The following is a 27,967-nucleotide window of genomic DNA, read 5'->3' on the forward strand; positions in this document are numbered from 1 at the left end:
GCCGGAGCGGTTGCTGGCGTGGCAGGGGTTAACACTAAACGGTCCCAAAAATCGCAGTGCCCCCGCGCCAGCATCACCAGCTGCTACGGAGGGTCCTGCTCCTGCGTGAGCAAAAGCCTCGGATAGCTGTAGGCAGAATTGGGCAGGTAGAGACACCCTGAGCAGTGCTGACTGGCAGAGGGATCACAGCACCGCAGGGAAACCCCCAAAGGCACAATCGCCCAGGAACTACCTGCCCTTGGTGGCCGTTGTTGATGCAGCTCCGGCTGCCCAGAGCTCCCAGAAAGGATCTGCTGCCCCGTTTGCCCCTAGGACAAGGGCACAAGGGGCAGAAGGGGCACAACAGGGCAGCAGGAGGAGCAGGGGAGGGGTGGCAATGGCAGGGGCAGGAAGCAGATCCTGAGCCTGGCCACTACCCTGTGGGCTGGGGGCACAGGCAGGGAGCCAGGGCTTGCAGCTGGGCTGCAGGGAGAGGGGCCACGGGCAGGGATTGGCCATGGACATCACTTGGTGTTTTCTGCCCCTCAAATTAGGCATTTTGCACCATCACCAATCAACTGGGGCTTTCTGGCCAAGAGCAATAGCTTCTCCGGGCAACCACAGGAGAGCCCCCGTGGCAGGGGCACAGTGGGGGCTCTGTGGTGCATCAGAACAGGAGCTCCTGCAGCACTAACACAGCTGTGGGCACGTGAGAGCCCAACAGCTCTGCTCCAAACTGTGCTCCCAGGAGCCCCAGGCAGCGAGCACGGCCATAAAGAGCAGAGGCAGCAGTGCTCCAACTTCCTGGCACTCGGGGAATCTTCCTGGATCACGTTACGTTCATGTGTCCTTGGCTCATCTCTGTACAGTTGAAAAACACTGTAAGGGGAGCCAGTTAATTGGGACAGCAGGGCTTAAGGAGCAAAACCCAGGCAACCAGCTCCTGCTTAATTGGAGTCCTGCTGCTGTACCCAAAGCAGCCTGTTTGCACAGCCCTGCTTTCTCAGGTGCTCTCTGGCTGCTGGTCACGGTCAGCTGCCCACCAAAGCTCCGTGTTGCTCCCAGGCTGTTCTGCAACATGGTCCTGAGGAGTGGCCAGTTCCCACTGTTGGTGGGGTGGTTGTGGAGTCCTCATCCCTGGAGGTGTTCAAGAAACAACTGGACGTGTCACTCAGTGATCTGGTCTAGTTGACAAGGCAGTGTTCAGTAAAGGTCAGACTTGAGGTCTTTTCCAACCTAAATGATTCTGTGATTTTGGCACCAAATGAACCAGAAAGAAGGCAGGCATTAAGGGTAATGGCTGGTTGTGACCCCCACGCTGGCACAGATGAGGACAGTGGGGTAGTTGCAGTGGCACTCAGCATTCACTCTGCTGGTGCTGCATGTCACAACCTGCCCTGCCTTAGCACGAAAGGCTCCCAGCCCTGAGGGGATGTTCCCAGGCACTGCCACGGTACAAATAAATAACAACAATAATAGTCGGTGGGGGGGAGCCCTGCCATCTGACCCAGTGCTGATGGAAAGAGCAAAGAGCCTGTGTTTGCCCCCAGCAATGTGAATCCACTGGCATCTGGTCACCGAGCAGGAAGGGCTGACGGTCGTTTGGAGGGAGTGGCCGTGGCAGTGGGGCCGTGGTGACAGAGCTGTGCTGGCACCAGCACCCACACAGCTCCAGACTTTACTGGTGCAAACCCATCACAGGCAGATGAGCTCCAAACAGCAAGTGCACCACACACAGCCCTCACACCTAACACCCAGGAGACCTTCTCTTACCTTTGTTATGGATGCTTATTTAAGGAATACTTTTAGAGTGATGAAGATGCTTTGCCTCTTCAGTGTTTTCCCTCTCTGAAAGAGGACCAGTCCTCACTTCCTTGGCTCTGTAGGGGTTGTCACAGGGGTCGGGTCTTTTTTGCTTGAGTAGTCCTAAAGCAGAAAGGGACACAGATCAGGAGGGCAAGACACACCCTTGGCCCAAAGGCATCGGCTCCAAACGCAGCCTTGAGCCACGGGCAGGGAGGAGGCAGACAAAGGGCCACATGGGTCACCATGGATGTCCCCGTAGCACCCTTGAGCTAAAACAGGTGACAGAAGCAAAACACAGATTTGAGGGAGAACTGCTCCCTTCCAGGTGGGCAGCTTGGTCGCTCAAGGCCTGGGAACTGACAGTCCTGTTTTCCTCCCAGGCTCTGCCCGGGCTGTGGAAGCGAAGATGACGATAAAGCCGATGACCTCAGTAAGTCAGTTGTGGGACCAGCACTAGAGTGACACTGGTGTTTAAAAATGCAACCTCAAGTACAGCAAGCTGGGACTTGTGGAGGACTCTGCCTTACCCCTTCTGCTTTTCCAGTTCTGGGGGATCTTGGGAAAAATAAAAGAGCTTCCTCTGATCCTACCAAACAAGAGGGATAAACTCCAAGTGGTGTTGTATCAGGGTGCAATACACAAATTACCACTGCCACCACTCCAGTTCCCCAGTTTTCAGGGAACTAATAAATTTCCATAGAATCACAGAATGGTTTGGGTTGCCATGAGCAGTGACACCTTACATGAGACCAGGTTGCTCCAAGCCCCATCCCACTCAGCCTTGAACACTTTCAGGGATGGGGCATCGACCTCACTGGGCAGCCTGTGCCATGAAGTTGTAAAATATTTCTAGAAAGAAAAAATAAAAACAAAGACTATTCTTATTAGCAGTGAGGTGGTTGATGCTCCTTCCCACCCAGTTCAGCTGCACCAAATCCAAGCAGGTCTATCCCTGTCTTTAATCACAATATGTGAGCTTGGCTGGATGAGCAGGGAAGGGGGGTGAATGGTACCTCCAGCTCATCTCCCAAAGAACAAAATGCCAAGCTCTGCTGAGCACTGTGGCAAACCTGGGACTCTCTGGGCAATCTGAAGGAGCTGGCGGGAGAGAGAGGCAAAGTAGAGCATCATTCCTGGGGTAACGGCCCATGCACACTCCTGCCCTGAGGCTCAGCCCATCACATTTCCAAGAGGAAAGCTGAGGGAGCAGCACTGTCCTTGCAGCTGCCTCAATGACAGGAATAATGTGCTGCAGAGCTAAGGGGGACAATGGGACAATGATAATGAAAATACAGGAGTGAAAATTCATTACTGGAGTCTGCTCGGGAGCATCCTGAGGGATCCCCTAAGGCTTTCTGGGCTGCTTTAACCCTTTGGGCCTGGCTCTGGTAGTCAGGCCGATGTGCTGTGCTGCTGTCTGTGCTTTCCTTCTCTTTTTTTTCCCATTTCTCTATCAAAACAATGATCTCCTTCTCCAAACAAAGCACTGTGCATCTCGCAGACCCACAGGGCCCTTTGGTCCCAGCTTCCTGGGACTGTGCACACACAGCAAAAAGCATAATGGTTGATTTTTGGTCAGCTGCTCCAGGAAAGAGAGAGAAATGTTTTCTCCTATTTCCAACAGCTCACGTGGAGATGGGAGCAGTGACTGGACAAGACAACCAGCCCAACTCCACAGGTGAGTTCATTCCCTCCTGAGGGGAAGAGCCTTTCCTGAGTGCTTTTTAGCCTCCTGGAGCAGAAGGGATCTATTTCAGCGCTGTTAACATTGCTTAGGTCTTAAATGCTGATAATGTTTGCATCCTGTCAGGACTCTGAAAAGTTAGAGATTCCCATCAGGCATCTCCATGGCAACCCCGGGATGCTCATCCCAGCCAGGTGCAGTGTCCATGTCTGAGTGACAGGCTGTCAGGTTCATCTCCCACTGTCCTTTGGAAGGGCAATGGGAACTGAGAGGGGGTCTGGCTCCTCTCAAAGCACTCCCAGGCTGCTGAGGAGCAGCACATCAAATACCTGGGGGCTTCGACCTGGGGAACCGGCCAAGCAGCTCTTCCCAGCTGGTGGCAAAATACCTGGCAAAGGTACTTTTGGCAGGGTTTTTTGGAAGGTATTGGTACCTGGCAAAGGTGTTTTTGGCAGGTTTGGCCAATGTAGAAATGATTTGGTGTTTTGGGCTTCTCCCACTGCCAGAAGGTGCAGCCTTTGCTCCTGACACAGCCGCAGATATGGAGAGACCTTCTCAAAGACAAGAGGCAGATGCCTCTACAGCTTCTCCAAGTCATGGGCAAACTTGCTTCCATTGCCACCATTGTGTCCTCAGCTCATCCAGTAGCTCACGTGTCCAGGACCATTATGAGAGCATCCAGCCCCTTCCACAGCATCCTGGTACCTTGGGTTAGGAAGAGACAACCCCAGTGAGAACTGTTCCATGATCTTGCCTCCAAATGACCATTCCAGTCCTTTAGCTCTGGCTCCAGGTAAACACAACCAGGGAACCTGTCCAACTTTGCTCTGCTTTTATGGCATCTCAGGAAGGAAGGTTTGGAGGTTCAGTCCTATCATGTCCGCTTTCCTTCAAACACCGCAACTCACACTGAGCTCCAGGTATTTTTTCCATACTTGCTTTCTGTTTACCTTTGTCATTGTATCAGAGAATACCAGGTTGGCTGGGCAGAGGAGATAACTGCTTTGTCTATTGGGTCACCAAGAAGGGCTTTGCTCAACTCTACAGCAGAGAAATGTTGATAAAATGCAAAAAAATAGCACTTTCTGCATCTCCCAGGAAGTGCCATGCCACTTGTTTAATTAGAAGGGGCAAGGCTCTCTCCTGAGTAAACCAGAAATAGACTTCCAGGGAAAAAATAAACCTGCCTGGGTATTCTGGGGGACTCTCAGAAAGAACAGCTCTACAATCTCCCCCAGTCTTGCACAGTACAAAAGCCAGAATTTCAGAGGAGGGGTATGTGGAGAAAGCCAGTCTGCTCCGGGGCAGAGACCCCCTTCATATTTAATGCTGGTGTAAGCAGTTAGAGCATATTTTCCACTCCCCCCTCATTCCTTCACCTATGTCTCCTCACCCATTTATAACCATGCTGCCCATCTCAGATGCACTTGGTGTTGTACATCACCCACATGTCCCAGGGCAGTTTTATGGTAAGTGGTTGATCATAAAACATACTGCCCAAGGGCACAGCTAATGGATAATTTGGGTTACCAGGACACCTTGAAAAAGGATCCCTAAATCCTCTGCAGGGTCACACTGGCCCCCATTGCCTTCAAAGGATGAGTTATTTGAAGACTACCCACAAATTGATGTCTAATGACCGTGTGCAGCCCAGCCAGGATCCTCATCCAGCAAGGCCAGCAGCAAACCCAAGCCAAGCAGCAGGGCTGAAGGTCAACCAGACAGACAGACAGACAAGGACAGCTCTGGAGAGCCTGGCAGCCTTTGGTGGCCAATGTCCTGTCAGCAGCCTCCTCCCTCCTTCCCTCCCTCCAGCAGCCCAAGTGCTGGGACAGAGGCACCCTGCCCAGCAGAGCCCCATCCAGCTGCCAGGGAAGGAGGAGCTCCCTGCCAGAGTGTGACTCGAGGTGGCTGAGGACACACAGCCACTCCTGCAGGTCTCTGCCATGGGGCATCCACTTTGGTCTTTTCTGTTTTTAAGAAACCTTAGCAAAGCATCTACCGAATCTCCAGCTGCTGAAGGCTTGTTCTTCAGGAGCAAAGCGATGTCACTTGTCACTGAAAAATGGGAAAGTGGGAGAAACCTGCAGAAATGTTTGCAGTGCTCTCTCTGAGCACAGAGCTGTGACACTCTCCCTGAGCCACACTCCACTCCTCACCCTGCTCCGTGTTCCTCACACAGCTGCTTCCAGCACCTCTTTGCAGGCAGGGTGTCCCCAGGCTCCCTCATGGAAGGAGTGCTATGCTGTATCACAAGCCAGGGGCCAATCAGGCTTGGCTTTTATCCCCAGCAATCCCACCTGGGATGCAGTACCTTCTGCCAGAGGCTGCCCAGCTGGGGACAGTTGTTTCCCCACAGGAGGTGGAACTCACCTTCAAAGCCAAGTCTCTCCCTGGGGGTCACGCCATTCGATTCGGTTTTGTGCCGACTCTCATTGTCTCCCTGTCATCTGAACACATCCTTGACCTCTCCAGCAGGGCTATCCCAGCCATCAGTTAGCTTCCCAGTTGTGTGGATACCAGGAAACTGGATACATGGGCTTATAGTTCAGTGGAAAGTTCTGCTGCCATCTTAAATCATAAAGCACAGCTGCTGACACAGCAGAACCGCAGAGTGAACAGTCTGAGCAGCCTGGGGATGGAAAACGCCAGGAGGAGAATAAGGGCAGCGTCTTGCAGCTCTGCTGGAGAGAGGAAGAAAGGGCAGACAGGCCAAGAGATCAGATTAAAACTCACCAGAGTGCAATTGTAATGTGTTACCCACCATGGATGCATCCCGACACTCCGAAGTTAACTTGCAAGGAGCTGAGATTCAGTGTCTGCAAGTGCAAAGTAACGCCTGGGAAAAAACAAAACAACCCCCAGACTACAAATATATCCACACATGATAATGGGCTCTGAATGAGCAGTTCTGAGGAGGAGACACATCTTGGGGATCTGGGTGGACAGTACTGGGAAAATACCCAGCTCCTGGATGGTGAACAATGCCAGGCTAATGCTGGGATGGGACGGGGACAGGAAGGACAGGGAGAACAGCACAGGAGCCACCAGCACACCTGCACGTGCAGCAGCACCACTGGCCCTGGACAAGGGTTCAGAAGAGGAGGAGCAGCAACAGGGAACAGCCCCGGCACGAAGGCTCTCCAGCTTGGAGGTGACACTGCTAACTCCTTCCTGGACAGCATGGATGGGAGAAACAGGGATACTCTTCGTCGCAACCCAAGAAGCCGCAAGTGCCAAATGAAAGGCAAAGGTTTCTAAGCAATGAGTAATGATGACCCAAAAGGGTCATCAAGGATGTCAGTACCAAAGTACATTAACGGGGGTTCATCTTAACCTGACTTTGGTGTTGCCTCCAATGGAGTTATGTGCCCAGACTTCCTCTCCAGGCAGTGGGAAGACTCCACAGCACTGGGATATGACCATCCCCCCAAGGTGGACAGCTAGAGCAGCTCAGGAGAACATGCACCGAGGAGAAGGGCAGCCCTAGCACTTTCTCCATTACCAGTATCTACAACGGCCTTGGAAAAGCACTTGGACACCCTCAATTTCAGCCCTAGCAGGACTAAGGTGTCCAGCAGCCCCTCTCTGGCACAGTGGAGGCAGGATATCTTCCCACCACACCTTCTGCAACCCGCAGCCTTTACAGACTGTTGCAAAGGCAAAACACATGCACAAGAGTTAAAACCCTTTCCCAGGAACACAGCCTGTAATTTCCCTTTCCACCCAGCGGGATTCAAATAACCTAATTCTTGCTCTACATTCATACTGTCTCTCTCTCCCCACCATCACCCCTGGAGAAATGCCAGCCATGTGGTAAATACATGTAATCATGGCACTTGGATAGCAGCTCTTTCTCCAGCCATTAATTGACCTCCCTGGGATTTAGGTGAACATTTGAAATCCTGCAGGAAGTCCAGCGAGCTGCATTTATTTGAAAATCAACGTGGCATTAACAGGCTTTCTCCTTTTCCTTCTCAAAATGCAAATATTTTACCTTCAAAAATATCCTGGCCCATGGAACGATGTTGCTGGTCATTGCCTTATCTCAGGCCAGCAAGGGGGTTCCTGTGCATGAGAAATTCATGGCCATGGAAACTTCTTGGAGCGGGAGGACTCCCTGCTGTAGGGGAGGCAGCAGCACCCACCTCGAGCACAGCCTGTGTCTTCCTCACGGCATGCACAGAAAAACACCATCAGAAATATTCTCTTTCCTCTCTCAAGGAAAAAACAGAGGATAAAAGAGAAGAAAAGAAAATGCAAAAGAGCCTTCAAAAAACAACCACCTTCTCCCCGAGGACTGGCATTTCTAGGAAAGCAGAAGCTCCTTTCAGGTGCTGTCAGTGTGCTGGGAACACGTGGCTGGATGCAGGTGAGGCCGGCACAGGAAGGCAGCAGAGCTCAGCCCACGGGCAGCCGGGCCAGGAGCACCCAGCTCACCAGGAAGAGAGATAAAATGAGGCTCTACTGAATCTTACAGCCTGGCAGGAAGGAAAGTGCCAGCAGCCCCCAGAGCAGTGACCGCCACGTGCTGGGCTGTGGAGGCTCCAGCTCAGAGCTGCCAGGGAAGGAACACATCAGCTCAACCTCAGCTGGTGCCACCAGAGCATCCACACTGAGCTCAGCTCAGGGTCCCAGCGTGGCCGGGGCTGCACCCCTGAAAACCTGCTTTTAGCCACATCCCCAGACAGACCTTTTTCCTTTGTGTTGTCACTGAGCCACCACCTCTCTGGAGCTGGAGAGGAATGAGGGCAAGAGCAGATCTGGAGGAGCAGCAAAGCCAGGACACACAGGGAAATCCCTGTGGGTGGGAGGCAGGAGCAGAGCGAAGAGGCTTAGAGCAGAATTTGGTGCAGGGCTGAGGGGAGACCAGATTTAAGATTCAGCCATACCAATGAGTAGTTCAGGAGATCAGACTGTCCCACCTGGGACATGAGGGAGAAGGGCCCACAGGGCCAAGGGCTGCACCCCAGATGAGTGGCTGGGGAGGAAAGGGTGCTCTGTGCTGGGCAGGAACGGGCAGGAGCTGCAGGGCTCAGTGACAGGTGAGAGGAGAGTGCTAAAGGCCAACAGGCAGATGGCAAAAGTGTGATTAGAAAGTCACTCCAGCCATAAATCTTGGGGACCTGGAGACGGGCAAGCCCCAGATGGCTTGGAAAGTCTGCCTGGCGGAGCCCAGCACAGCTCAGCATGCATCTGGCCCTCCTTCTCACCAGGTTTAACCACCTCCAGCCAGCTCCTCATGGCCAGAGCTGAACTAGGAACCCCTGAACCTGAAACCACTCCAATGAGCAAACTAAAAACAAAACCAGTACCTGGACTAACAACAACACTATCATCCATCCCGACACGGAACTCTCGCTGCGTTATTGGGGGTTACACGCACATCCCATTCCTGACACTCCCCTCCTGGCAGGGGTGCTGTGGCACCATCCAGGGGGGCACAGAGGGTGCAGGATGGTGCAAAGATGCACCAGCAGAGCTGGGTGGAGGAAGGCTCCCCGTGGCCACGCACGCTATTTCTGGATATGCTGAGGAGCTGCTCAGGGCTGGATTTGCAGGAGAGCACGGGGGCGTATCAGCTGTCCCTGCTTTGGAAGGGGCTCAGGAACAGCACAGGGGCAGGAGATGGGGAGGGAACAGGATTTATATGGAGATCCACGGGGAAAACCCGTGCCTCCAAACATAGTAACATAACACCAGGTAGTAGTACCAGCTCCTGCCTGTGGATCCAGGACAACAGCTTTCCCCACGCGCAGCCAGAAGAGCCCACTGCTCTCTCACTCCTGCCTGAAAAGCAACACCCACAAAAAGCACCCCGCCCATGCCAAGCTCCCGAACCCCCTGTCTGCCAGTGGGTGCCTCCTGCAGCCCTTCCCAAAGCTACCAGAGAGCCCTTCAGCCCACAGGTGCTGTTGCTCCCCCGGGACCCCCGGCCAAGCCAGCGGGGGTTTGGCAGCACGGCCGGGACAGCGGCCAGGGGTAAAATTAGAAAGCCTGTCCCTGCCAGCCCCTGCTGCGACCTGCAGGGACCAGCTGAGCCCAGTTACTAACCTGCACTGTAACCCTTCATGTCCCCTCTCCTGGAGGCTGGGACAGTTACTAGAAAGCCAGGGATTTGCAGGGCTTTCCTTTTTGATCAACCGTCTCCAGCTACCCCAGAGAGCCGGGCTCAAGGGCTGATGAAGCAGAGGGAGCTGGGTTTTTTGGATCCTTTGGGACAGTAAGGATTACACCCTGCAATTCCCATCACTGCTATCCCTTTGCACACCGGCCAGCCCTGCAAAGACTGATCCTCCCTGCTGCACAGGCTCGTGCCTGCTCTCCATCCAGCCCCTTGGCCCCACCGCTGCCCTCCTGCCGCAGTTATTGTTATTATTTGCGCTCCTAAGCATCCTTTGAGTTCTGCCGGGGGACAGGATCCAAAGAGAAAGCCTTTTAAGGATTTGTAACAGCGCCGGGAAGCGAATCCCCCCCAGCGAACAGCGGTGCTGGGGGATTTGAGTGTAGACAAGTGCTTAAAGCCGAAAAGGGCAGCGAGGGGAGGGAGCCGGGGGCACGCTCTGAAACCAGACCCCCCCGCCCAAAACGCAGCTCCTTCCTCTGCTTTAGGAAACGGATCCCTCCTGCGATTTCCTTTCAAAGGTGACTTGTAACCTCTTCATTAGGGTCGGCTTTGGCAGAGCCCTGATGGTGCAGCTGGCAGGGCCGGGGCTGCGGCTGGGCGGGAGCGCGCTCGCCTTTCCAAGGCTGGGAAGCAAAGCCGGCCGCTCGCTGCAGCGGCAGCTCGGCGGGAGCGCCCCGGCCATGCACTGATGGGTACCATGGACTTTAAGACAGACCCCAGTGCAGTAACCATCAACCTGCTGCTCATTGTGCGCCCCGAGGAGGCAGCGAGCAAGGAGAAGGGGCAGCGAGAGGGGCACAAGGGAGGCGGCCGAGGCGCAGGTAACGTCCCACCTGCGGCGGGGCGAGGAGGGGAGGGCTGCGGGCGCAGACGGCAAAGAGAAGCAGCAGCTTTGCAGCGGGGATCGGGCTTCCCCCCTCCCCTTTCTCCTCTTTGCAGACATGCTGCAAACCCCCAGACGTGCAGCTGTCTTGGCAGAAGCCCGGCGTGCCCGCTCCGGCGCTCCCGGTGCAGCGGAGCCTCACCCGTGCAATGCCCGGGGCTCGGTCCGGCTCCGGGGCGCGCAGCCCAGGCTGCAGGAGGAGCAGGGGACACGCACAGGCACTAATCCGAGGACCGTGTTTGCACCTTGCTGTGCCCTGCAGTGGCCCCGAGGTGCCTCCACGGGCTCTCCCGGCTGTGCGAGGGGAGCAGGGAGAGGGCTCGGCCGTTTCACCCCGCACGGTACCTACTGCACCGGAGTACAGGGTAAAACTGTTTTGTCTGCAGTGTGCCCGGGCTTTGTCTCGATCACTGTCCTAAGCCATTTATAGCTGCAGCTTGGGACGGCGTCCCTGGCCCAGCTCCTGTCCTGCAGCGGGTCTTCCAAAAAGCCACGGCTGTGCTCTGCAACTGTAAGGGGTCCCTCCCTGCAGAAGTAAAGGGAGGAGAAGGAATATTCCTGATCTAAAACCTTGGGGAGAAGCTGGATTTTCAGGCAACCAGTCCCAGGCTAACAAGGATAGGCAAAACTATCACAAAAGTTGTGTTCATGTTTCATCTAACACAGCACCCAGCACCTGCCCATCAAAGTGACTTAGATCTGGACTATTGCACTTTCTGCCTCTCAGTATTTAGCAACAAGAACTGCACCCAATGCAGCAGATGAGACAGGGAAGGTGGATCCTGATGACACCTGAGTTCAGCTGGGTTGATGGGTTACATAAGAGGGTTTGGGGTGCTTGGCTCCAGACAGTGCCAGCACCTCACTCCAGGAGGACACCCTGCCAATCTCCTGTTTATATCTTACAGGTCTGGAGGATGATGGCAATGGAAACAGCAGATCACAGCCACCTCAGAGGAGAGACCTTAACGGTATGTGAATGTCCCTCTCTACTGATAAACCGACCCCAGCACACACAGCCCAAAGCCCTCAGCACCCAGCTGTGCCTCTGGAGCACAAATGTGCTTCAACCAACCCATCCCTTTCCAGGGGGCTTCAGTGGAGGCACACAGAGGGCTTCCCACGTGCCATGGGAAGTGCCCCCTCCGTGTTCTCCTCTGTCCCGTGGGCAGGAGGGACGTTGTGGCACTGCCAAGCCCCTGCACACCCGTCTGCAGGGACTGTCCTGCCATGGAGCTCATTCGTGTTACAGGTACACGGAGCTCTTACGTTTCACAGCCAGCTGATGGCAGGGGAAATTCAGTGCCCCAAATCACTCAGGTTGCAGACAGAGCTTCCAGAGACTTCCCCAGCACTCACGCAGCTTAGGCAGGGTGTGGGATGTGGAAGGTGAGGAACCTTTGGGGTCTCAACCATCTATCCACCAGTCTTTTCTTCATCTCCCTCACTCAGAGACTGAGCACAAGGCAGGTGTGATTCCTATCCAGGAACAATGTGACTGCTTGCCCCGGATGTTTCCCTGCCAATTCCCAATTCCCTGCCCTGAAGCAGTTCAGGAGGAACATGACCCCAGGACTGTAGTGCAAGAGGATAGAGCAGTTCCCAGGGAAGGGGTCAGACCATCCCACCTGCTTTCCTGGTAGTCTAAGCCTAACATGGTGTTTAGCAGAGAAAGCTGTGGGCAAAGGTAGAGCAAGACACTTAATTCTCATGCTACCAGACAGTAGATTTTAGCTACACCAAGGAGGCCACACAATAGCAGCGTGCAAAAGCCACAGCTGCTCCCAGCAGAATGCTCAGCAGGAGCCCTGATCCAAGTCCCTCTGAAATCAGTGGTGGCTGGAGGGTGCTCACAGTCTGGGAACAAGCAATATTTCATGGCAAGGCAGTACTTTGAGGGTTTTTACAAACCAGGTAACAAAAGCCTCCGCTCTGGGAAGTAAATAAATATTCTGCACTCTCTCCCTCCATCATGCTCAAGAGGGTCTGCAACCAGAGCTACAGAGCAGAGTCAGAGCCTCCTATATGAGAGGATAGTATTTATTGATCATTTCCCACTCCAAATTAATGACAGGAGTATTTAGGATGCACATGGGAATCCTTGCCTCGCAACTCTACCTTAGGCATTGTTTAAGCCCCTGTGAGGATTGTTGAGGAATTCAGATACCAGAGGAGCTCTGGTTCCTCTGACACCACAGAGGTTAATGAATTCCCCTTCAATCAACCACATCAGTGTCCTGATGAAGCCTCTGACACCCCTGGTGTTGCCACAGTATTTTCAAACATATAATCCCCAAGCCCACTGAGGCAAAGGGGCTGTGGCCCCACTCCACAAGATCCCATCACTCTGGGGCTGACCCTTGTCACAGCCACACAGCACCTGGACAAGCTGTGAAATCCAGGTTGCTCTGGTGCTGGTCTCTGCTGGCTGGTGGGATGGTGATCCCACAACACTTTGGAAAAGAGCGAGGGATCACCCTGGCCAACATGCACCCTGCCTCTGGCAAGGCTGGAGCATGGGAGCAGTGTGGGAATGAGGGCTCAGTGTCACCTGGCATTTGCTGCCGTCAGCACAGCCCAGGGAGCAGATCTGTGCTGCCCCGGGCACACCAGGTGCTTCCCACACCTCCCTCTGCTCCAAGGATTCCCGGGCCAGCCAGCATTGCAGAGACAGCCAGGGGCTCCCAGAGGGGACAGATGAAAACGAGGATGACACTGAAAACCACACCAACACTTCACCTCCAAGCCCCCAGCACTGTCCTTTCCTCTCACCTACCCCTTCAAACACCCATGCCCAAGCTCCTGACCTGCACCCTGAGCAGCAGCCTGGGCTGGGGTCAGGCACCCCTGGGCCATGAGCAACTGGGTTTTGAAGCTGGAGGACAGGGTTGAGTTTTTGGGATCGTTACTTACTTTGCTGCTGAGCAAGGGCACGGATTTAACCCCCCTCCATGCCTGGCACCTCTGCTCTCCCCGAGGCACTGAGATGTTTTCCTTTGTGCTACCAGGCTGGCGTGTCTCCAGGCAGCCCTGGGAGCAGACAAAACCCAAGACAAAACCCATCACTTCGGGCTCTGACAAAGGTAAGTCGTCACCCAAGAGACAGAGCAGACCCCCAGTGAGCTGCCAACAAGCTTTTTCCCCAATGAAATAACCTCAGAATACCCCAAAAGGGAGATAAAACCCCAACCTGGGCCAGCTGCACCCACAAAGCACTTGCTGCCCAAAGACTTGTCTGGCCACACAGCACAAGGAGAAGAACAAGTGTTTCTTTGAGCAGCTTGGTCTAGTGGAAGGTTCCCTGTCCATAGCAGGAGGCTGGAATAAGAGAAGCTTTAAGGTCCCTTCTGTTCCAAACCATTCCATGATTCTATGATTCTTTATGAGTATGTCTTGATCAGGAATAGCAAAAAAAAAAAAAGTCATAAAAGCATCAGTGACCATTTCATACCGCTAGTTTTTAAAGCAAAGGACTTAGAACTTTGAAAAATTTCTGTGGAATTACATTTCTCATTTGTTAAATGACTTTTAAACTCACTGGGAGAAGGCACTCTTCAATGGCAAGTCTGCTTTTTGAAAACTAAGAATTTTAATGTATGGGCAAAACCCGAGACACTGGAAGTTGGTGAGAAAAACCACAAAAACCCAAAGCTGTAAAATAATCACGAGAAATAGAAAAGGACCCCTGAAAATATAAAAAACTTCAAGGAAATCAAACCATTTGCAGGATTCATCCCTTTGAGAAATAACTTCACTTATCTTTGAATTAACTGACAAAACACCCCAGCCAGCTGTGATCTTGACACCCTGATACCTGCACCACCCCAGAACTGAGGTCAAGCTCTAGTGTTTAGGGGTTTTACAGCTTTTTTTACCTTCTGCTTTTGGAGCTTAAAGGACATCAAACCTCTCTGCATAATCCCAGGAGAAACCTCACTTTTCTAAAGTTAAATGCTATGGAAAAACTTATTCTTTGATGAAAGTGCAGATTCCCACCTAATTAGCCAGTTCCAAGAGCTGACTTTCAAGGAAAACCCCAAATGTTATGAGATTCCTGATAAAATTGGAGGTGGTATCACTGCATGGCAGCCCCAAGGTGCATTAACATCTTGACCTTGTCTCCCAAGTAACCTCTGTCTGATCTGAAACAGGAGCCCAGGAGCACATCGTGCTCCTCCAGGGAACCTCAGGGGCTGCAACACCTCCTGAAATACCTGCCCAAAAAATGCAGTGTCTGTCAAAAAATTGATGTAGTTCTTATAAGACACTCCCTAACTTTTTCCCTTGTATTTCTCTCTCTGGAACTTTAAAGACCAGACTCCAGTTTCCACAGGAGTTTGTTCTGGAGCATCATGGCACAACTGGACCTGGCTCTGCCAGGACACTGCCTCTTACAGGCCTTTGCCAGACATTTTAGTATCACAAGTCAAACCATTTTCATCACTCCAAGCCTTTTTCTGTTTAATTCCAAGAAAAATCAATGAAAGACATTGATTCTCTACTTTCCACAGCTCCATCAAGAGCTCTTTAATATGGCGATAAACCTTTGCAATCACCAGAGCTGCTGCTTTGTCTGAAGTTAAGAGCTGCCTCAGCAGGCAATCCTGCCCTTCTCCTCCAAATCCTGGTTAGTTTTCCATTTCTTAGGGAGTTTATCATCATTTCTTCCAGGAACCCAAGTGACAGTGGAGATTCATTCGGAGGATACCCCCCTCAAACCCATCAGGATACTCTCCTTGGAAAAAGGTACATTTCCTGGCTTTAAGCCCTGGCAGAGGCTGAGAGCATCCTTCCCTCCCTGCGCAGAAGCCGGGGAGCTGGAGGGGACGCTGTGCCCCTGCAGCCGGGGCAGGGCTGTGCTCATCCCACTCACCGTGCCGGGCTCTTGCAGGTTCCCAGCGGCTTCCTGGCCTGAGAGGACACAACAACAAAGGTGAGGCTCTGCTCTACCACCGCACGTCTCCAAGCCATCCCTCACCCGGGAAGCTTCTCCCAGGAGGACACGGGCTCCTCCTGCCCGTCGGAGGCTCCTGAGAGGTCTCCAACCCCGTTCTCCCTGACAGGCAGATGCTGCTGGCTCCTGCCCATGCCTGCGGCTTGAGGAGCAAAATCCTTCTGCTCCTGGGGTGGGGGGTCTCCTCCTCCTCCAGCCCTAGCACAAGGCAGGTGCTGACAGTCTGGGGGCCGTGGGGTCTCTCAGAAACCCTCCAGTGGCCGCAGAGCTCTCAGTGGGGTTATAACCTGGCAGCTCTGGAGCTCAGCTCTCCCCCCTCCACGCCTGGGGGTGTTGGCCGTGGTGGGCAGGGGTTTGACGTCCCCAGCCCCTCGGGCTAGAACAGGAGATGCCTGACTGCTAGGGAATGTGGCCTCGGTGGGATGGCAGGGAGGGGACCCGGAGCACACTCCACAGGGTGCTGACATCCATGTCGGAATGCAAGGGAATGGGCAAAGAAGAGCCTCAATTCCAGCTTTTTCCACCCAGTCCTGCTCCCCAGAACCACCTATTTCTGCTTCTCTTTTCTCCCCTGCCAACAGCTTCCCACCTCACGCTCCCTTCTCCACTTTGCAGGTTTCCAGGGAACCGAGGCCCCGCGGCCACCGGGAGCAAAAGACCTGCACGGTAACTCTTTCACCACAAGCGGCGTTCAGCTTCCCAACCCCCTGCCCGTCGGGATGGCTGATGGGGGCGGCTTTGGGAACATCACACTGTGCCCAAGCCCTTCCCAAGGCTCCACAGCCAGGGAAGGCTCCTCAGCAGAGACACAACCCAGACTAACTGCACATCACTACAGATCCCACTCCTGCATGGAGCTGTGCCTCTATAACCTGGCAAAGACAACCCTGACAACCAAATTTAAAAACAAAAACAAAAAAACACCACCAAAACCAAAATCCCCTTCCCAAAAGACAAAAGGTAATTTTCAAAGCTGTATAGAGGGGGAACCTTTAAACGTGTAAATCTGCTTCCTCTCTCTTTGGGTCAGTGTAACAGCCCCTTTTCAGGGAAAACACAGATAAACAAACAAGCCTGATATAGAAACACGAATTTTGGCATACAGGCCACCCATGCACATCCCTGTGCCTGCGTCCCACCTGGCAGGCAGCACTGGAACTGGGATGTGGGATGTCCCCAAAACCCCTCCCTGGGGCAGAGCAGGGCTCACCTTAAGAACACACCTTTGCAAGTCAGGAATAGACCTTCTGGCCACCCCGACAGCGGGCTGGAGCCTGGGCCAGAGGCTTGGTTTGGGGAGCTGGAGGGGGAGCAGGGAATGAATACAGATTCCAGAGGCACTGCTGGCTTCTCAAGTGGGACAGGAGGCTCTTGGAGCCTCTCATGTATCCTGCTCCCAGCACTTGCTGAGCAGGCAGACAGGGGTCCCACCTGCCTAAGCAGGGTCACAAATAAAGCTGAAGTGACCAGCTGTGCCCAACCCCAGCCCAAGGCAATCCATGCTCCAGGCAAACAGCAGCTCCACTGCACTGTTCATTCACCTCTCCCAGCACTCAGGAGTCACACAAGAATATTTGCACTTCAGGATCTCTTAAAACCTTTTTTCCAGAGAAATAACAATCCTATGGAGAGAGCTAGAGGAGTTGTCTCAATCCTGAACGGCTCTGACAGCACAGGACAGGGGAGAGATGGCTGTAGCACTCAGTTCTCCTCTCACCAGCCAGCAGAGCAGGGAGGGCTGAGGTTCAGGCTCACCGATGGGAGACAGCACTGTCAGCTCATTCCAGGACTGTTAAAAAAATCAGTTATCTCATTAATTAGGGCAAGTTATTAACCCTTTGTTCACACTGAGGAGAACCAGGGGCCTGAAGCCTGCAAAGACACAGAGAGAGGGTGAGGTACAGTTGTTTCAGACCAACTGCTCCCAGTGTGACATTCCTCATGGGCCTGAATTCCTGCAGAATCATGGCCCTTTACCATGCAAAACTCCTGGGCAAATCCAGATCTTTATGTGCCTTTTAAGAAATGAAGTTTTTTCCAGGGCTTGCACAGCACAGATTTTCCCTGCCAGTTCTCCATTGTATCTCCTGCCCCTCCATACGATATCCTGGGATTTCCTAAGCTGTTATGCAGTGCCAAAGTCACAGAGGCAGCTCCCACTCCAGCACTGCCCAAATTCTAGCAGACTAGACAGGATGGCTCCTGCTTTCCATGCAGCTGGCAGGGACCTCCTGCGGGTGCCCTCGTGTCCTCTGCTCCCTAGGCACCCACTGATGGATTCCTCCCTGAGCTCTGTCCCCTTCTTCAACCATACAGCCAGGAAAAAACACACCCTCCCTTCCCAAAACAATGACAACTCGTTTCTTCCCAGCGTATCCATGGGACAAATCCTCTTTGAAATCCATGCCAGTAGATCTGCAGCAATTTAAGAAGCTGGATGACTACGCATTAAAAGTAAGTCTTGCTTTTGCCTCTGTCCTCCTCCCAGTTCCCCTCTGGGGACGTTCCATGAAACCTGGCTCCCAGAATGGACACCAGCTTAGGCTGAGCTATGGGGCAATGGCCTCAAAATCTCCCAAACAAGTGAAAACCCATTTCCCTGCAAACATTAGCAGAGAGATCCCACACTAGGAGGGAACTATAACCAAAAATACATGGACCTAGAATTGTAGTTCCATTGTTACGGAAATGGGAGGCAGAGGACTCTCTGGCAGTTGGGGTCTCACTGGTTTCAGAAGAATAAGGGAGTGGGGAGGACAGGAAGATCTACCACAGAGATTTCTTCCCCATGACCAATGCAGTGCTTCCTCCTCACACAGGTGAACGTCAAGAGCAGCGTGGAGGACCTTGTCAAAGCCCTGCTTAAACAAGCCCGGACTGAGCTGGAAAAGGTCCGAGCCATATGGATGTGGATATGCCACCACATAGGTAGGCTGAGACCCTCAATGGAAAATAAGGCTGTTGCTGGAAGTTTGTATCTGTGGGCTAGTTCCATGTGGTGGGTGGAAGGAAGGCTTTCTGGAGGTGTTTACCTCAGGTATATATATCCTGAGGTTTTCTCATCATGCAAAGTTATCTATCCTGGAAGAGCACTGACAATATAAACTTCTTTCCTGGATGGATTTTCAGTGAGAGCACTGCTCCCTGGGCACCTCTTCCCACCCAACTCAATCCTGTGATAGGCTGCTGTCCCCACGCAGCAGTAGCACTGACCATCATTTTAGCTGCCATTTCTAGCATAAATACAGAGCTGGGTGCAGCCAGCCAGCTCTGCACACCCCTCAGAGTGCTCCATGGCTTTGCTGGAGGCCAGTGAACAGCCCTGGTGGAACAGCCAGCCTGCCCCAGCACCTCAGAGCTGACACTGGGGAGGCACCAGCCGAGCCCCTCGGATAAAAGACAAGCAGTGGCAGCATTTCATCAGAGCACACACACGGGCACAGAGCCTGCTGCCAGCTTTCCTTCCCCTGCCCCAGCACTGAGGGGAGGCTGAAGCAGCTGATGCAGCATTTCTGAGAGCTTTGTCAGAAAAATACGTCCGTATTTTAAGAAAGAGGTTGTGGACACGGCCAAGGTTGGTGGGCATTGAATTAACCTTCCCAGACCGGTTCCTCAAGCTCTGTCTGAGGGAGCCCTGCTGTGCTGCTTTTCTGCATTCATTCCAACAAATCAAGACTTCTTATGCTTCCAGGTATTGATATGACCAGGCTGGACTGGGCTTGGAGCAACCCAGTCTGGTGGAAGGTGTCCCTGCCCACGGCAGGGGGTTGGAATGAGATGGGCTTTAAGGTCCCTTCCAACCCAAGCCACTCTCAAATTTTATGACTCACAACAAATCACTTCAGGTATTTCCCAACAAGCTGCTTTCTAGGTATTTTTAATACAAATTGCACGTAAACAGTGCAAAAAGCTCTGTGGTTTCCTTTGAGGTAACACCAGTCTGATTCCTTCAAATGCAGAGCGCTCTGGTTTTTACTGGGAACTCTTGAGACTGTAGATCCTCCACACGAGGGTAACCCCTGGGGATGCCCACTTCCCTCCCCCCCCCCCCCCAAAAAAAAAAAAATCAGAGTTTTCCTCCCATTTGGATTCAAGTGCTGAACCCCAGCCCAGGCTCAGAGCACAGGGTGATGAGAGGCAGAGCCCTCCCTCTGCCCCCAGCACTGTCCCCAGCACGTGCCACCGCTCCCTTCTCTCCCTTCTCTCCGCTCGCGCTCACGGAGACGAAAAGCAACCCGAGCGCTGCTCCTGTTGCCCATCGATCCCACCGCCCCAGGCCTTTGGATGAACTTTTGCCTGTGTTCCCTCCTGCAGAATACGACGTCGTGGGCTACCACAACAAAAGCCAGCTGTCGAGCAAGGCCGAGGATGTGCTTCAGATGGGGAAGAGCATCTGCGAGGGCTACGCCGAGCTCTTCGAGCAAATGTGCAGGTAAATTAACTTCAGAAACATTCAGTGCCAGGGAGAGTTAACATTCCCTGTCATCTCCGTGCCTATCCTGTCTGCCTTTGCATTGACTGATGTGACTTTAAGCAGGACATGGAACTTCAGCTTTCAAGCCATGCTGTGGAAAAACAGCAAGTCCTAGAAAGGTCAATTTTGCTCCCTCCTCCACTCTCTCCACTCCCCTCCCCAGCATAATTTACTTGGTGCCATCTGCTGAGCTTCGCATTGCATTAACATAATGGCAGATGAAAACACGGAGCTAATTTGATTAGAAGAACTAGGATTTTCCTTGGAGTATCTGGATGTGAAGGTTAAAAGCAGAGCAAGACTTGAACAAGGAGCGCTGTCTGCAACGTGCTCCCGTGGAAGAGGTATGCACACACCCAGAAGGAGCTTTTCCAAAACCTTCTGGAGATCTCTGTCCCTTCCAGAAGCACCACAGGGACACTCACGCTGTTTTCTGAGGCCAATCTCAAGGTGCATCACCACTGAGGGCAATAATGCACTTCCCATTTCATAGCTACCCTGGCATTTAATGACTAAAAGCCATTCTCCTGCCTACAAAACCTCATGGACTTCACTGGGGATTAGTCCCATAAATTTCCCTCACAATAGAACTTTACAATCACAAATCACACAAGAGGCAGCCCCTTCCTTGGCAGGGAGCACGGGGGCCTTGCAGATGGATGCAGCCCAAATCCCTTCTCCCTCACATCTCTCCAATCCAGTAAGGAAAGGAGATGGCTATAGCACAAGGCAACCCTCAAATGCCACAGCAAGGAGCAGCATCTCTCCTCTCCCAGCACCTCTCCTCTCCCAGGAGTTTGCCTGGGATGAGTAGTGAAAGCAAGGAAGGTGTCTGGTGAATTTGGGGACCAGCCTTATGCAGAAGTGTTGTCCAAGAGAAAACTGGACCTGCTGACTCAGGGACATGAGATTGGAAGGGACTTCCTACAGCAATCCTAAGAGGGTGGCTTGTGAGGTGGCTCTCCCAGGGAGCACCTTCCATGTACAAGATTTCCTTGGAAAAATCAAAGACCAGTTGTTAATCACATGTGTAAGTAACAACTGGTTTTCCACACCATCCCCAAAAAGTTTTGGGAAGGTTTTCACCACAAAAGCTACAGGGAAAAGAGAGGTTTAAGGAAAACCAACATACTGAAGTGGAGAGTGCTTCCAACCAACAACATATCCCATGATATGTATTTGGTCCCTTCCAACCCAAACCATTCTATGATATTGTAACTTGCTTTCTAAAGAGTAACATAAAGAAATAGGATGGTGACATATGAATTTATAGCTGCATCTTATGGAACAGTTATTAACAGTTGAGGGAGGAGGAAATTTGCATCTGTTCATTAAAAAGCATATGTTTAGTTCATTAAAAGCACTAATCTTGCCAAGGATATTTTTGACTATTTAAAGGTGCTGTTGATTTACTCATAATTCCTCAGTTCCAGATTGATTAGTCACTATGTGATTCAGGAAACCTCCCAGTCAAGCAGCCTATTATGTTGTCAAATACTGTTGTCATTTAGCTAAATGTTTAGCTCCTTTCCTGAAAAACTGTACCCACAGATAACACCCCTTTCTTGCACAGGCATCTCCTCATCCCTTCTTCCCGTGCTCTCTTCAAGTCTTACACTGAGTTTAAGCAGAAAGACAAGAGGCAAAGAGCAGTTATCTTACAGGGAGGTTTTTCAGAGCCAAGTTTTGGGGGGAAAAAAAAGGTGTGTTATCATGCCTTTTTTACCTAGCTCCTGTGAGGGAACTTGAACAAACAACCCAATTTGCCAGTCACCAGGAGTCCCCCTAAAGGTCCTGTCAAAGTCAGTGTCTGACACTGATTGAGTCTTACTTGTGCCAGTGCCAGAGGGAACAATTCCTGTTGCAGACACAGCTCTGTCACCTCTGAGCACAGCTTTGGCAGCCTGACTTCTTCCCATTAGCTGAGACTCCTGTCACAGAGGAAAGGTGGGCACAGACAGTGGGAAGCTGTCCATGAAACATCACTTTCCAAATATCAGATGTGATTGCAATGAATGCAAACATGGGCTCCTGACCAATATTTCAGCAGCATTTATCAAGAACTGGCTTCTCATCTGACAAGCAAACCTGAGGAGGTAGCACGGCCGAGTGAATCAGGGAGTGTAAATTCACAAATTCAATTTAGGGCAAACCCAGCAGCCTGGATTTAGGGAGAGACTCACTCACCAGGATTAGTGATGAAGGCACAACAATTATTTTCCCAGGAGAGGTTCCAGCAGCACCTCTGGGAGCAAAGCTGGCTGCACTGCCTACAGTGGATCAGCCCACTGAGCTGCTCCTTCTTCAGAACCAGCCTGTAAATAATTCAGGTTTCACAGCCTCTTGCCTCTCCTGTTTCCTACAGTCAGAACCTTTCCCTCTTTTCAGGTACAGAGACATACACCTACCTACCACAAAGATAAACCATTCTCTCCCCATAGAGAAGCCAGATTTGCTCCCTTCTTAGAGGAAATTATCAAAGTCAACCTAAAATCAAAGGGAACAAGGTGCCATTGAATCCTGGGGATTACCTGTAGCAAGATCCAGACTATCTCCTACTCTTTTTGAAGCAGAAAAGCAACTCTGTTTTTAACCTCATTGCTACACCAAGCAAATGTTGCCAAATGTTTCTTAGGTCAGTTCTTCTAGTCCAGTTCGTATTTAGGCCATCTTCCACCACCACACTGCCACGTCCACAAGCTCTAGAGACCTTCCCCATCTCTTCTCTCTGCCTGCTTAATTTGTCTGTATAAACTCATTTATACAGGATCACTCTTTTCACCACTACAGAACTGCTTTTTTAAAGGATGTTTAAGCCTGGGTTTTTGTCTATTACTAGAGAGGTCACTGTCTAAATGCTCCAGCCTTCCTTCTGGGAACTTTGAACACATCCAAGCACAAACTCTTCTTGCCAGCATTCACTGTAATTGAGAGCAGTGAGAGCCAATGGCAGAACCTGCCCCTTAATGTTCCCTCTGAATATCCCAGCTAACAAGAATGTCTAGAGGAGCCTGGAAGGATTAGACACCAATCCCCATGAAATTAGTGGGAGCATGGTGCTTAGCTCCTTGAAACTCCCAGGATCAAATCTTCCCTAAAGTTCCCGGGCCAGCGCCTGGTCTCAGTTACACCATGCAAATCCAAGCTCTCACCAGTCTCATCAGTGGAGTTGCTCCAGACTTTCTGCCCAGCTCCACAATAGAATTTGGCTCACAGGGGACTGTGGGCTGGCAAGGGTTTTCCAGACCCCCTGCAGCACCAGGGTACTCCGTGGCATTCCCTGCAGCCTGGCCACATTTGTTCTGGGTACCCACGTAACAGGCAGTGCCCCACTGTTGCTGCTCCCTCCCCTCCTTTGCTGAGGTGCCCACCTTCCCTCAAAACCAGCATCCTCTCCATGGATGTAGTCCTTCCCATGCTTGCAGTCCTTCCTACAAGCAGCACTGCACTGCCAATTGCCAGCCAGTACCTGTTAGCAGACCTCAACTTCTTAACAGCCATGCTAATTATCTTCCCCATAAATATCACTTTTCTCCTGAGCTAAACCCACGGTATGCAGACAATCTTGCTTCAGAAGCCTGCACAGTTTATTACTTAAGGTAGTTGTTCCATTTAGCACACTTTTCAATAAGGAAGAAAAATGTCAATGCTGTCCTACACAAAAGACAATCCTCCAAGTGAAGCAATTTTAGATTAATGCTGAAATAAGATGCCAGCGTTAGAATCCACTGCTATCATCAGCGGAGAGCTTATTAACACAGTGCTTATTTAAATCTTATTTACACATCCACGCAGGTATTCATTATGTTTTTAGAAAGAGACTATTTAATCATTTCCACCCTGGGCAAGCACAAGCTCACTCTTTCAGGAAACTAAATCAACATCCACAGTCCCATGAGGTCTGAGATACCTTAGCTGGTGTCAAACACCAGGCCCCCCGTCACAGGAGAGGAACAGACTGCACTTTTAATTTATAATTACATGGGCTAATTGTGGACAGCATCAAAGGGATTCCACTGAGTAACAAGACAGAGAGCAATTAGGCCCACTTTATCTTTGTCATCCTCTAACAGTGCTGAATTGATGGTGCATCAGGCAAAAAGAGAGGGAATATGCAAAAACTGGGAGGGAAAAGGCCCTTCCTCCAGCTCCTTCTGAGTCCGTGTGCAAAGGGTGCAAGAACAAAGAGCCCAAACAGCCCTACCCAACACCTCAGGCATCATCACCTTTTTTCCTTCCACAGAAGTACCTGACAGGTGTAAAACAAATCTGCTGCATCTTATCATTCCCTCTCAGTATTGCAGGGGTCCAGTGCAAGAAGCTGTCGGGACACGCCAAGGGACACGGGTACAAGATCGGGCAGACCTTCACAGGGAACTCTGACCACGCCTGGAACGCTGTCTACATTGAAGGAAGGTGGCATTTGCTGGACAGCACCTGGGGAAGTGGTTCTGTTGATGATTCCTTCACCAAGTTCACCCAGAGGTAAAGAAGAACCACTCTCTAGGTTAATACATAAACCCACCACAAAGGCACAAAGAAAGCTGATGGGTTTGGCAAACCAAACAGGGACAAACTTTAGGTGCCACAGGAAGACCCAAAGCCCTGACAAGGTACCAGGGCTGCCTACACAGGGGATAGAGCATGACCTGTAGAAAGGCAGCAGCCCGAGCAGCAAGCCACAACCTGCTAAAGGGCCACTGGTTCCTCTTATCACACGTTCAGATTTTTGCAATTCTCCGTGGCACTCGATTCACAGCTTTTGTGAATCCATTTCAATCAACACCCAGGGCCTCCCTCTTTCTTCAGGAGGGAGAAAGTGCAAATACCTGGGTTTTATCCCAAAGCTCAGGTTTCCTCTCTGCCTGGAGGATTTCAAACCCAGCAATCTCAGTCTGTCAGCAGCTCAAAGCACTCCAACGTCCTCCTGCCGAGCCCACCATCACTGCGGGGGAAGAATTCAGTTCTTACTATTACTCATATTCCTTTAATTTCTTCCCTCTTTTCCAGGTACAATGAGTTTTACTTTCTGACTCACCCGGCTCTGTTCATTAACAATCACTTCCCAGATAACAGTAACTGGCAGCTCCTGAAACCCACCCTGACGCTGAAGGAATTTGAGAACAACATGCTGCACAGCAGCAACTTCTACACGTTGGGCCTGCTGGCCTCGCACCCAGAGACACCCATCATCCAAACAGGTAATGCCCCATGGAACAGCAGCTGTGGAGCAGCTTCCCTCACTCATCCCACATCCAACACACGCTGCTGTGCCCTTCTTCAGGAATGCCAAGCACTCTGAGTCCAGCAGCTCTTTTAGCATAAAACCACTCAGGTACCACCACTGAACACCAGGGCCCACGTTCAAGATCACGTCCCTCAGAGTTTCCAAGAGCTGCAGGAATTTAACTGGATGGCTAATTTATGAGTGCTGAGAACACAGAGTTAAAACTCTGTCAACAACAGAGTCAACAACATTTTAGGACTTAATGAAGTCTTCAAGCTGTTTGGGAACAGGCTCACAGGGAGGTAGAGTATCTCATACCTACATACTGGACTTTGAAGCTCCTGGGAGCAGCTACTGGACTAGCAGTTGGGTCTGATCACCTCTAATCAAGCCCTTCACGAGCACATGGGCTGATAATAAAATTACAGAATCCCAGAGTGGTTTGGGTTGGAAGAAACCTTAAAGATCATCTCATTCCAAACCCCTGCCCTGGGCAGGGACATCTTCCACTAGATCAGGTTGCTCCAAGCCCCGTCCAGCCTGGCCTGATGGCAGTTTCAGTTATATTTCACACAGGCTTTCATGTTCTATTGGACCACAGCTCCATTCCAGTGGACCTCAGAACAGGATAAATGCACATCTCCAAAACAAAGGCCACTCCTTTTTGAGGGCCATGGGTCCAAGCCATGATCTGCCAATTACAGCTCTTTGTTCTACTGTTAGAGAAGCAGTGATTTATTTGGACAGATTAGCCTTCCCAAAACAGGGTGTACATGCAAAAATTGTACTGACACTCCTATGCACTTTTTTTTTTTTATTTCCTAGTAAATGGAAAAGCCTCTGTATCCGTGGATTGCCGCTCTGGCACATTATTTACGTTTAAGCTGAAGGGAACAGATGAACACGGTTTAATGACTTTGAAAAAACACGGAATGAAGCTGGATATCTACCCACAGGAGACGGGGAGGCACAAGCTGGAGATCTTCGCCAAGCCCTCCAAAGCTGAGGCTTCGGACGGTGTCTACAGCTGCGTGTTGGAGTACGTGGTGGAGTGCGAGTCCGTGGACGAGGCCGCGCGCTTCCCAAAGGACCTGCACCAGCCCGTGGGACCCAGCTGGTTCTCGGAGCGCCAGGGCTTCCTGCGGCCGTCCCACCGCGAGCCCACCATCCACACCAACGACGGGCGCTGCTCCCTCACCTTCACCCTGGGCAAGGACATCAGCGTGCTGAGCTCCCTGCACGCCGACGGCAGCGGCCTCGCCGAGGACATGGGCCGGCGGCACATCATGCAAATCCGCCGCGGGAACCAGATCGAGCTCAAGGTCCACCTCCCGCACGCCGGGAACTTCGTGCTGAAAATCTACTCCAAGAAGAGGTCGGATCCTGGTAACTACGACTACATCTTCAACTACCTCATCACGTGCCTGAACACGGAGGTGAAGTGGCCGGCCTTCCCCCAGAGCTACAGCAAGTGGATGGAAGACTACGAAATCCTGGAGCCGCTGTCGGGCCTGCTGCCCGCCAACCGCAACGTCCAGTTCAAACTCAAAATGCACGGCATAGCCAAGGTGCTGGTTCAGGCTGAGAACACTTACCCTCTCACCCACAACAGAGGCTGCTGGGAGGGAACCTGCAACACCTCGGGGTGCAGAGAGGTGTTTGTGATGGTGCACGAGAACGCCAACCACAGCTTTTACTCACATGTCCTCAAATACGAAGTTGAGACCCAGTAATATTCACTCCTTGTTCTTTCACTCACCTGCATGAACCAACCTTCCCAACGTGCCCCAGGCCAACACAGCTTTAGGAGATCACTCATTCTCTCAGCAAAATCTGTTCTTTCAACAAATGACAGGACACCACTTGCAGGCTTTTGCAAGACCACGGGCTTGAAGACGGTCAAAGAAACAGAAAATCCTGTTAAGAAGGGAGCAGCAGTGGAAGACATGAGATATAAAGCTCACCTATGTTTCAGTAATACTGTCCAGACAAATATCTTGAAGAAAACAACTGACTGTCTGGCCATAGGTCATTCTTTGGCCCAGAGTGATTACTGGTCTCCAAGTAATGGACCATAAGAAAAGTCTTACAAGGGCTACTCCAAGAAGAATTCACTTAGTTATGGGGCCCGACGAAGAAAGTGCACCCTGGTTTTGAGCAGCAACATTGGGCACAAGGAACTTCAGGGTATTTAAACTGAGTTTCTGTATATCTTTAGTCAAGCTGTGTATCCAAGGAGAGAGAGAAGTGTTAGGAAGAAGATACAACATGAAGTTTCCTTGTGCACTTCATTGTCTTACAGATTTAAGTGATACTGCAAAATTGCTTTTTACATTGACTCTTAAATACAATAAGTATTTACAATATACAATAATACAATTGTATATACAATACAATCATTTTTACCTTTTTATATTACAGTATTGTAAACACTTTTTCTGCTGTAATTATATCTCAAGCATACAGGTGTTTCCATAACTGAAACTACAGTAAAATGGAGAACAACCACTCCTTACTCCAGTCTGTCTGCGCAACATTGCAACTAAAAACTGATGGGGTTCTGTGGGATAGCAAGCTGAGTGACATTATTATCATGTAAAAACTATTTGGTGCTGTACTCTTGTAAAAAAAAACCCCATGCACAAGGAAAGGGGGGCTTCTAGTGAATCCCACCACAAATGCATGTCCTAAGATGGAGCAACATTTTCACAATTGATTCAGATGTCAGTGAGCATTAGCATGACCCAAATGATACTATGTTTGAGCTTGAATTGAAAAATAAACCTGTTATGTTTTTGCACTCTGTTTCCTTGACCCAACAATATGAATTCTC

At 51.3% G+C, this 27,967-nt stretch overlaps 1 protein-coding gene across 2 annotated transcripts; it reads left to right on the forward strand.

Annotated features, from left to right (window-relative positions):
* Nucleotides 1-33: 33 nt before the first annotated feature.
* KY (kyphoscoliosis peptidase) lies at nt 34-27,941 on the forward strand. Of its 2 annotated transcripts, XM_027650412.1 has the most exons (14): nt 34-146; nt 2,166-2,215; nt 3,410-3,463; nt 11,388-11,450; nt 13,488-13,562; nt 15,151-15,225; nt 15,371-15,412; nt 16,049-16,099; nt 17,805-17,887; nt 18,253-18,361; nt 19,748-19,865; nt 24,204-24,392; nt 24,918-25,108; nt 25,960-27,941. In XM_027650412.1, exons 3-14 carry the CDS (start codon nt 3,421-3,423, stop codon nt 26,865-26,867), a joined length of 1,947 nt encoding a protein of 648 aa, XP_027506213.1. In that variant the 5' UTR covers nt 34-146; nt 2,166-2,215; nt 3,410-3,420; the 3' UTR covers nt 26,868-27,941. The 2 variants fall into 2 exon arrangements, with proteins under 2 accessions (XP_027506213.1, XP_027506212.1); XM_027650411.1 differs by lacking the exons at nt 34-146; nt 2,166-2,215; nt 3,410-3,463 and adding an exon at nt 10,209-10,417.
* The last annotated feature ends 26 nt before the right edge of the window (nt 27,942-27,967 follow it).

The sequence above is a fragment of the Corapipo altera genome, unplaced genomic scaffold (genome assembly GCF_003945725.1).
Source record: "Corapipo altera isolate COAL_440 unplaced genomic scaffold, ASM394572v1 54, whole genome shotgun sequence".
NCBI lineage: Eukaryota > Metazoa > Chordata > Aves > Passeriformes > Pipridae > Corapipo > Corapipo altera.

Excerpts from the sequence above, each read along its gene's own strand:
- KY (XM_027650411.1), top strand. The coding sequence starts at position 10,285 with ATGGGTACCATGGACTTTAAGACAGACCCCAGTGCAGTAACCATCAAC. Across the intron at positions 15,226-15,370 it reads GATACTCTCCTTGGAAAAAG|GTTCCCAGCGGCTTCCTGGC; the intron begins GTACATTTCCTG and ends GGGCTCTTGCAG. Across the intron at positions 18,362-19,747 it reads GTGGATATGCCACCACATAG|AATACGACGTCGTGGGCTAC; the intron begins GTAGGCTGAGAC and ends TCCCTCCTGCAG.